The 10,429-nt window shown below is 44.7% G+C and overlaps 1 protein-coding gene across 4 annotated transcripts in view; it reads left to right on the top strand.

Annotated features, from left to right (window-relative positions):
* The first annotated feature begins 5,802 nt into the window (after window positions 1–5,802).
* LOC108691004 (dachshund homolog 2) overlaps window positions 5,803–10,429 on the top strand; it is a 197,426-nt gene continuing 192,799 nt past the window's right edge. For all 4 annotated transcript variants that reach the window (XM_018198601.1, XM_018198603.1, XM_018198602.1 and 1 more), the window contains exon 1: window positions 5,803–6,985. In XM_018198601.1, the coding sequence (XP_018054090.1) occupies window positions 6,174–6,985 (812 nt within the window). In that variant the 5' untranslated portion in view covers window positions 5,803–6,173. The remainder of the gene's footprint in view (window positions 6,986–10,429) is intronic.

Here is a 10,429-nt window from a genome sequence, read left to right as displayed (position 1 = left end):
TATATATAAATATATTTCGCACTCTGTCTCTCTTGGCCGACACTCGCTCGTTTGCATATCACCCGGTTGTTGTTCTCGCTCGGCGAACGGACAAATTTGACTACGGCGACTACCGATTGATTCTGCGATTGTGATTCCAATAGCCGCGTATGCCAATACAAAATTAAAACGGTAGAATTGGCATTCGCACAATATTCCAACATGAGAGCTTCGTAACGATCGATAGTCATCTACCGCGAGAGTTATTCAACGATGAAATGCGTACCGTTAAGAGAAAAAGAGAGACAGAGAGAGAGAGAGAGAGAGAGAGAGAGAGAGAGAGAGAGAGAAAGAGAGAGGGAGAAAATACGGTGAATGCGTATGGCGTGAACATGGAAAAGAGCAATCGGGCCTTTTCTCGATGCAGTCCTCCCGACGCGAGTCTACTCAGCTGCGTCTAGATGTGCTTGTGTATTCTCTAAGCGAGATGAGCAAAAATCCGTCCGTGCGCGCTTCTCCTTTTTTTTTCCACTCGCCTTTCACTTGTAACGGCGGCGAAACCACCCTCCACCCTCCCTTTCTCCATATAGGCGTGTAACGACGATGCGCAAACAATGACGAGGGTTACGTAACAGCTATGCACGATGCAAACACACCGTGTTGCGCTAAGCGCGTATCTGTAGCGGGGTGGGCAACGAGCGGTAACAGGGACTACGGTGGCGACGGCGGCGACGTCCAGGACGAACAATGCGTATCACACGGTGGCCTGTCTGAAAATGCCCGACGCTCGTTCCCCATCGTGCCAAACCTCGCGCCAAACGCGAGCAAGAGGCGCGATATCGGCGTGCTTTCGAAAAATAGACAGGGATGGAAGGAAAGAGATAGTGAGGCAGGGAGCAAAGAAGCGATATGCATGATATCGAGCGTAATATCTGAAATAAATTTCCAATAATCGAGAGTTTGAAACTCTCTAAAGAATAGATTAGAAGAACTCGCTACTAAATTTCTCGCGCGTCATTATTTTTGCTCGATGTTGCACTTATTTAAATTAACTTACCTAATGTATGATGAAGTTTCTGCACTGAAAAAAAATGATGTATAACAACATTATATTAACAACATTTTAATTGAAAATAATCCTGTTGATTCACACAATAATAGTATTAATAAAATAAATAAATTTTTATTAAATCCAGAGCACGTATTTTTTTCGCACAATATAGGATGTACAATATAATACACATATATTAGATAAAGTATATAATATAATTAAATAATTAGATTAAAGTTAATGTCTATGTTATTATTGCTTTTAATTATTATTAATACGAATGTATTTACATTGAATTCATTTTGAGATTTAATCTTTTGGTTTAATCTGTTCGTTTTTTCAAAATACACAGTAATTACGCGAATCTATCTGGTAGTCGAGCCAGTCAAGTTTCTTAACGATTCAGGTCATCAATGTAAGATTAATTTTAATCTTAAAACTTATTTAAACTTACTGTTTTTATCTTTTTCTAATTCTTAGAATTAGAAAAAGATAAAGAGTAAATTGAATCAAGATTAAAATTATCTTGGATTTTACATTCTCAATCTAACATTGGTGGAATCAGATTTCAGTGCAGCATTGCTGCACAGTTTAAATTATACCGATTGATGATGTTTTTCCAGGTGCATAATATAATGAAATACATAAAATATCGATTAAAATCTGTATGTTTTTGTAGTTATGATTAACACAAATCTGTTTACATTAAATCTTTCTTAAAATTTAATACTTTGGTAACGTTCATATTTTCAAAGTGCATAACGACTGTGTGAATCTTTCCGGTGGTAGTCGAGCGAAATTAGCCAGTCTAGTTTCTTAACGATTCAGTGGAGCACCGCCGTACACAGTCTGTAGACTTACGGAATTTCATTGGTGACCGCAGAACAAGAGGAGGCGGTGATCGCGCTTCCACGAGCGAATGCATCGAGGTATAGGTACGATGACGGGATTGTCCTTCATTACGCACGAAGGAAAGTGCAGTCATCGGCGCGCATACCCGTAGGTATGCACACACAGAGGCATTAGCTCCCCCAAAGCCCAGCCGGTATTAATTCCACTAATTGGACGTGGTTTGGGTCGCGGCAAACATCGGTCCCCTGCCGATCGCCCCCGACTTGTCCGGACAACGCGCATCGATCTCATGATCGATCGTCCTCTCGCAAGACAAAGGACGATTCTTATTCCATTCTGAACGAGTTGTTGTTCGAGCCTAACTTTATCCTTCAACAGACAGGGTTCATGTACAATTTATCATATCCGCGGTGGTTTCGAAGTTACAGGAATATCAGTTTGCAAACTTGTCTGACATAAATCTTTTTTCGGATTATATATTAGCGTAGTGAATTTATTTGACCGTTATTAGATCGTTGTACACGACTATGTGAGCAATTATGATAAATAGGTTGTAATACATATACATACATTTTTCGAAACTAAATGCTCCACTTTTTCGTAATGCATTGAAAGAAACAAATAAGATTGCAATGATTTCATAATTTAACTATAATTTATCATTTTTTTATGTTAACTATATATTTTTGGGTAGAGAACTATAAATATAATTATTATTACTAACAATACAGCAATAATAATTACAAAAATCTCTTTCATAATTATTTTAAAAAGATATATTCTATATTTCTCTTTCGTTATCATAATTATTTTAAAAAGATATTTTATATTTTATATTTATCTTTCGTTTCTTATCAACACAATTTTTATTGCTCTTTATATTGAGAGAAAATATATTTTAATATTAAAAAATAAGCTGTTAACATTCATCGAATAAATCATTTTCTTAAGTAAAATATTTTATACCAAGATATTTATTTATTACAATGTATTTATTCATAATTATTTTATCAAGCAATTATAACCATGAATACTAAACACTTTTCTGTCAATGTGTGTTACGATTTTCGTAAACGTCAAATCTCAATTATCTGAGGTAACATATGACTGTTAAGAATGGACTTTACATTGGCACGGAGACTAGATTTGCAAATGTATGAACAGCGATTATCCTTTTCGCTTACGCTCAATGAAGAATAGGCTCAGAAGATTTTGTTTTCTTTGGGAATCTATAAGGTGACGAGATCAGCTGTTTCGAGTAAACGTACATCTATGGACCGTGGAATTTGTATGTGAGTATGAATACGGCCATGTGTACGAGTGCGTATGGTTGTACGGACATGTCAGTATAAACACACACGATAATACTCGCATTGCGAAGGGTCTCCCTAGCGAATCTGGGTCACTGGGCCGATGAGGGGTTGACCGGCCAAAAGAGAGGAGAGAACGCTAGACTTTTCTCCTCCCCCCCCCCTCCCTTTAATAGCTACGAAGCATCTATGACGAGATAATCGGAGCCCGACTTCGGATCTTTCCTGCTGTATATTTTTTTGCACTCTACATGAACGGAGAGAGAGTCATAAACACGCTTAATATACGGATTAAAACTGTTTAAAAAGAAAAGTTAGTCTTTCTGCTCTTATCCAAGATGAGAAACGTGTCGCGCATATATTTAATTATTTAGTGAATACTCAATTTCCTACTCAACAGACTTTCTTTTAAACTCCTTTTAATCAGGAATATATCTACTCTCGAGATTAAACATCTTGTTTGTTACATTCGCTCGAGTAATTATTTGTATCTGTGTGCATACACTGCACAGTTACGGTTTTCATCTCTGTCTCGCGAATCAAGGTACTCGATCGCGGCAAAGTTCACCTCTAGGAACTGTCGGCGGATACGGGCGCCTTGGGTATGGCACAAAGATATTAAGCACCCATACCCTAACCGTGTCGAGCTACGGAGAGCGTAGACTATCCTATGTGCTGGACTGGTGGGGATGGAGAGGCGGAGGAAACGCGGAGGCGCGCGCGGCAGAGAGGGGGCAGGTGGACTAAGGGTGGGCGAAGGCGCAAGGGGGTGGCAGAGTAGGAGAGAGATCGCAAGGAAAGCGGAGTTACCTACAGAAGAAATAAGTGCGCGCGTGTAATGCTGATGGCGAATATGGTAGAGGAGATCTGAGGGAAGAGTAGAGAGGGTGGCGGAGAAGGTTGAGGTAGAGGAGGAGGAGGTGAAGGAGGAGGTAGAGAAGGGAGAGGAGCAGGGGCAGATAGAGGAGGAGTGGGCTCGCGCGGACGGCAGAAGGGTGAAGAAGGGAGGCAGTACGCGCGAAAGCGAGCGATCGATTCGAACGTTGGCGACATTCTTCGTCGTAGAGACAGGGAACAGTGGGAGAAAGAGGGAGAGAGATAGAGACATGGGCAGTACGTGTGTGCGCACGTGACGTAGAGGGGGATGACGAAAGAAGGAGATAAAGCGAGAAAGCAGAGAGGGCTGGCTGGTCGCACGAGAGAGCGGGAACTCGGAGAACGTGGAGGGTAGCGGGAGGCGAGGAGAGGCGGGAGACGAGAATAGTATTGGAAAGATAGGAAAGAACGAGAGAAAAGTGAGTGAGAATGGCATACGCGACTAACGCGACTCCGAAGAATCGAGAATGTAAAACGTGAGAAAACAACAGTATGGAATGAATTGAAAATAAAATAAAAAATTGTTAAAGGAGAAATTGGATGTGATACCGAAGAAACCGCGATCGTACTGGAACGTATTGAAATGGCGTAGACAGTCGAAGAAAGAAGCAAGAGCAAGAGTCGAGACTTGGGAGATCGAGCGAGAACAATCAAGATGCCCGACAGAGGAACAGCATGCGAAATAAGAGACAAGAGTGAAAGATATAAAAGCGGAGAGTGAGGCGAGGAGATATGTACGCGCGAGCGAGCGAGCGAGTCGAAGTGGAGAAAAGAGAGAACATAAGATCTACAACGAAAGAAGACAAACCCGGTGAGGTAAAAGAAGAAATCCCCCCCACTCGCATCGCCAGTACGTTCCAGTCGTACTGTCCTCAGGCTCTCTGCGCGTCTGCGTCTGGTTGTCCCTCTGTGTTGGTAGCCCCCGGAACCGTCCTCACCGGCGTAGTCGTCGTCGTCTACCACGTCGGTGGCAGAGGTTGGCAAATAGTGGGGAACGCGGGGGGCGGGTGGCCGAGCCGCCGCCACTCGGGGGAAGGTTCGAAAGGCGTAGACAGTGCGAGCCTGCCGTCCAATAGCGAGAACAGCCGCCCTGGTGGCTCCGCCAACCGGATAGTCGGTTGCGCGCACAGAACGCCCATCCTCCCCGTTTGTCGGGCTCCCACTGATGTTTTTATTTATTACATCTGTGACTGGGTAGGGAAATACTCCCGACTCGACCGAGAGAGCGTTTGCTACTTTGAGAACGAGCGACGCGCGTCCCTGCGAGTTACCGCGGCAGCCGCCTCCGTCGTCATCGTCGCCGTCGCTGCCGCCACCGTCGTCGTTGCCGTTGCCGTTGCCGCCGCCGTCGCCGTCGCCGTCGTCTCGTCTTCCTCGCTGTCATCTCGTCATTGACATCGTCACAATCGTATTCACGGTTACGGTTTCCTCGTGCTCACGCGTCGTTCTGTCGTTTAGAGCTTGGTGTTATCGCGATTCGCTTTTTGTTTTTTGTGACATGAAAGTATCATCGTGAGCCAGTGAATAAGTTGTTAACGTCTTGCTGACGAACTCGACGCGACAATTGTCGTCGTCGCTGTCTGCGCGATAACTTTTTGTCATCGTGTTATCATCCTCGCTGTCGTTGTGTTGTCATTGAGTTAAACGTCTTCGCAATGGATCGGTGAAAATAAAATAAGTACGCGCTGAAAGTGGACTACAAAGTGGACTAAAAGTTTGTTATGGACACAAAAGTTCATGTGTGTATGAAGACTGACAAAATCGTGTGGTCTGATTTGTGTAAAGACGCACGATCCACGACGTTTACAGTGACAAGCGATACGTTCGAAGAACGTTAGTCAAGTGTAATTTTGAAAGATATTCTTCGAGTTTATCAAAGAGTTTATGACAACTCCCAAAGAGAATCACGAAAGAAACCAGCTTTAAAATGCATTGAAACGATTCACGCTCGAGTCACACCGATATTCGCCATCGGGCGGACACAGTGATACGGCGACGTGATCGACAGAGGCACGGAGCTTATCGCTGGCGAGAAGAGCGTGCCGAAGTGTCTCGTCGTCTCTACAAATCGTAAGAAGAATAGGGACACGCGTTTCCGACCCTCCATGGACCACGGAGCGATGGACAGCTCTTCCGACCACAGTAGTCGTGCCAGTCCCGTAACCGGCAGTCCAAAACATCCTCACAGCCCGTCGACGCAGCAGAACCAACAGCAGCAACAACAGCAGCAGCAGCAGCAGCAACAGCTCCACGGCAGTCAACATCAACCACCGCCGTCTCATCAGCAATCGCACGGGCGTGATCAGATTCGCGATCATCCGCAGCAGCAACCGCAGCATCGCGGTGTGCCGACACCGGGATCGCCCACGAGAGGTTCACCACCCCAGGGCCTTCCTCTGAGTCCACCGCCGTTGTCGGCCGGGGGCGGCCCCGGGGCACCGCCGGGTATGGTGCCTCGTATGCCGGGTTTGCCGCCGCCGGGACTGGGACTGCTGGGCCAGCTCGGTGGTATGCTGAGCGGGCATCATGGCTCGCCGCTCGAATTAATGGCAGCTCATCACGCGGTTCTGCCACCAAGATCTTACAACAGTCCACCGCCGATTAGTACTAGCGATCCTACTGCCAACGAGTGCAAGTTGGTCGATTATCGTGGCCAAAAGGTCGCTGCGTTCATCATCGCCGGTGATACGATGCTGTGTCTGCCTCAGGCCTTCGAGCTGTTTCTCAAACACCTCGTGGGCGGCCTCCACACAGTCTACACGAAGCTCAAGCGACTGGATATCGTGCCGTTGGTGTGTAACGTCGAGCAGGTTAGGATTCTACGTGGTCTTGGAGCTATCCAGCCCGGCGTCAATCGGTGCAAGCTGCTTAGCTGCAAGGACTTCGACATTCTTTACAGGGACTGCACCACGGCCAGGTAGGTTGAACACCTTCGGAGAGACTGATAATAGGATTCTCTTATCTGTTCAATTTTCGTTCATCGATTAGATCATTGCGATTCGCGAGCAGGCATTTCTAAATCACGAAAGAAAAACTTGTCTAATTCGTGGCATTAAGTTTGTAGCTGACAATCAATATGCTAAATATTTCGGATAAGAGAGAGAATAGGAATTTTACTCTCGAAAAATGTACGTACATAAAAATATTGTACATGTTATGTGTATTATAGATTTTTGTATGCGATATGTAGGATTAAAAATATAGGCCTTCTCTTGAGACCGTAACTTAATTTCGATGAAACTAATTATTTTGATGTTGCCTCGTGGCGATCATGCCATGTTTTGAACGTTTCTGAAAAAAAATCCTATCCATAATAGCGGCGAGTAGCAGCTGTTTGTCGACTGTTAGCCATAATTAATGCCAGTCCATTTCGATAACAAGATAAGGAGAATAAGATTCCGGAAATAACACTCACATACTGAGCGTCTCAATGCGCTTCTTACGAACGGGCGCCGTTACTACGAACGGAAGCTACGATCCTCGCATACATTAATAACGCATGGTGTCGCCGCTGGGCAGCACTTTATCTTCGCCCTGTACCTTGGCTTGGCTTTCACGTTACCAGTCCGCCAAAAAATACTTTAATTGTGTACCACCTACCGCTCCTTAAGACTTGATCATCGTCGAAAACAGCTCCCGGTGACCCTCAGGCCTTTTCGTATAGATAGTTCACGAGTGATCCTCACGCATCGTGAAATTGCATCACGAAATTGCATTTTGGAAGGAAAAATTCATTTCACGAATATTCGCATTTAAGATAGTCGCGCTAAAATGAGAGGCATGTCGCAGCTACTTTTAAAATAATATTTACTTTATTCCCATGGAGCATTCATTTGGTGCACCGTACGACAATCGAGAATTAAAATATCCGAGTCGTGTGGCAGCGGCACGTGCTCCTCGTTTCTAGGATTGTCACCGAGTTCCCGCGCCAACAGGTGTCCCTTTCACGGCAGTTTCTCTGAATGAATCGTCCCCGAATAGGGAGAGAAAGAGAGGATGTCGGGCGAGAGGAAGAGAGTCCGGTTGTACAAGCTCTCTCGCACCCCACCCACGAGGTACACGACAGACGAAACGGAATGGTAAACGGAACGAGGGGATTTAAGGTCGTCAGAGAAAGTGTTGTCCTCTCGATGTCGTCTCTGTCAATCCGGATCATCCCATCGATCAACGTTTCGTTCTAGTCGATAAGCTCGACAATTTCATTCGATATACTCTCGACAAATTAATCACTTGCTATGTTTAATTGTCACGATATAATCGAGATTTTTCGGTATTTGCGGCGGGTCGCGAATTGCGTGGCAAATAGGCAATACTTATTCAGCGTGCGATGCGCAGTGGCAGTCACAACGGAAACGGATTCAACGCGACACAGAGAGAGGGATCGAGCGAGAGGGAACCGAGGGATATCCCGAGGGACGGAGTGAAAGAGCTAGAGAGATAGCCAGAAGGAGAGAGCGAGCGCGAGAGGTAGAAGGAGGAAGCTCGTAGGGATCGCAGGGATCCAAATAATCCCGAGTCGCAGTCACAGAACAGAGTTCCGCGAGCCGTCGGCTCGTGCGGGTCTCGTCTTTTCAGAGTACGTTTTGTTGTCTCGCTAGATTGCTCTTTCTCGCAATGTCAAATTCAAACTGTAGCTCGATTTTAAAAACCACTAGTTTTCCTCGATATTCTATTATATCTCTATCCATTAGAGATTAATCTTACGTTTCTGTTTTCCGTTACAAATAGTATTATGATCTAGAAAATGAAGGCTTGCTCTTATTTCTTGAATAAGTTTCTCTAATTTTGAAATTCTAAACTATCGTTTAGCATCTAGATTAGTATCTAAGAACAATTTTCAATTCGTTATTAATTTGATGATTATAGGTTCAGAAATATTCGTTATATTCATGCGCATCGCGCTGAAGTCGAAAATTAAGCAACCTGGCTCTTGATTCTTTAGTTTGCTCTTAAAATCTTCGAACACTATTTCCATTGATCTTTCTATATTCTGATCGTAAAGAGGCGAGATTGTAGAAAAGCGAAATGGCGATAATGAAAAACAGGATGATCAAGTGGCTGCGACACGATCGTTTTGTGCAGTATGATCGCGTGTAACGTTGACGTCGTTACATTCTGATAATTCACGGCAACGGTAGCGGTAGCAATGGATACACACGGCCGTGTCACGTCTATGATGAACCAAACTATACACTCGCACGCGGACGACATAACGTGCGCGCATGCACTTGCACACCTACGTAGAGCAGCGACTGCACATCGATCCCGCGCCTCTTCTATCGGACCAATGCAACAGCATGCATCCAGAACTACACCAATAATTCAGGGGGATTTTTCTTGTGGTTTACAGCGCGGCATCGGGTGCGTTGTTCCGTTTGGATGGCCTGTAGATATATAACCGATTGTACCGGACGTGCCGTATTTTGTGCTCACGGGCAGCAATAGTGTTAAAAAGTAAGGAAAACGGGCGACAACGACAAATACAAAAATATATAACGCTGCGAGAGAACGAGAGATTTCATACGCGGAAGAATTCGCAGCGAACAGGCATGTTGAAATTATGCTTGTATAACAAACGCACAACATGCATTAAACTACGGGTATGTTTAAATACCGCGTTATTTCTTATCGCGAGACTTCCTCTCCGTAGATGCCATCATTCGAGCACGTCCTTAAAACGCGAATCCGAGACGGGAGGTCACTATCTGATCGAGAACGCCGACAGATATTCCTGTTACACGCTGAAAAGTAATCGACTGCGATAATTGCGCGCGTCGTATATCATGCATATAAGTCGATGCGAGCCCTACGATAATCGGCAAGAAAATAATAACGTGGCCGCGTTGTGCACAGTTAACGAGACGAGTCAATTATATTAATTAATTTGCCTAACTCGGTCGAAAGAACGAAGGAACGATCGCCTTGCATACTACTTCTTCGGAATTGAGTCTCTAATTGGGAATTCGTGAAAAGAGGTCGCGTCTCGAGGAGACAAAGAGTGAAAAAAAGAAAAAAAAATCGTAGAAGACATACGGAGGGAAAAGGGACAACGCGTGGATTTTTCTTCATTCTTCCTTCTTCCTATCGAGCGCAGCGTTCAGTATACCTGATATAACAGCCAGTTGAAAATACGTGGGAGTGCGCGCGGCCCTGGACTATAATTCTATGCGCTATTAGCCGTTTAATTATAAAATTGTGCATAGATTAATTGGCTCCCGTAATGGCTCTAACAATGCACAGACATATTGTGAGAGAGCGAGAGACACAGGGGAGAGAGGTGGCAAAGGGGAGAGAGAAAGGAGGGGTATATAGAGAATAGAACCAATGAAAAGAGGGGTGAGGAGAGGGAGAGACAGAGAAA

Source organism: Atta colombica, unplaced genomic scaffold (genome assembly GCF_001594045.1).
Source record: "Atta colombica isolate Treedump-2 unplaced genomic scaffold, Acol1.0 scaffold38, whole genome shotgun sequence".
Lineage (NCBI taxonomy): Eukaryota > Metazoa > Arthropoda > Insecta > Hymenoptera > Formicidae > Atta > Atta colombica.
Note: the sequence above shows the minus strand (reverse complement) of the source record. Positions and strands in the feature narration are given on the sequence as shown.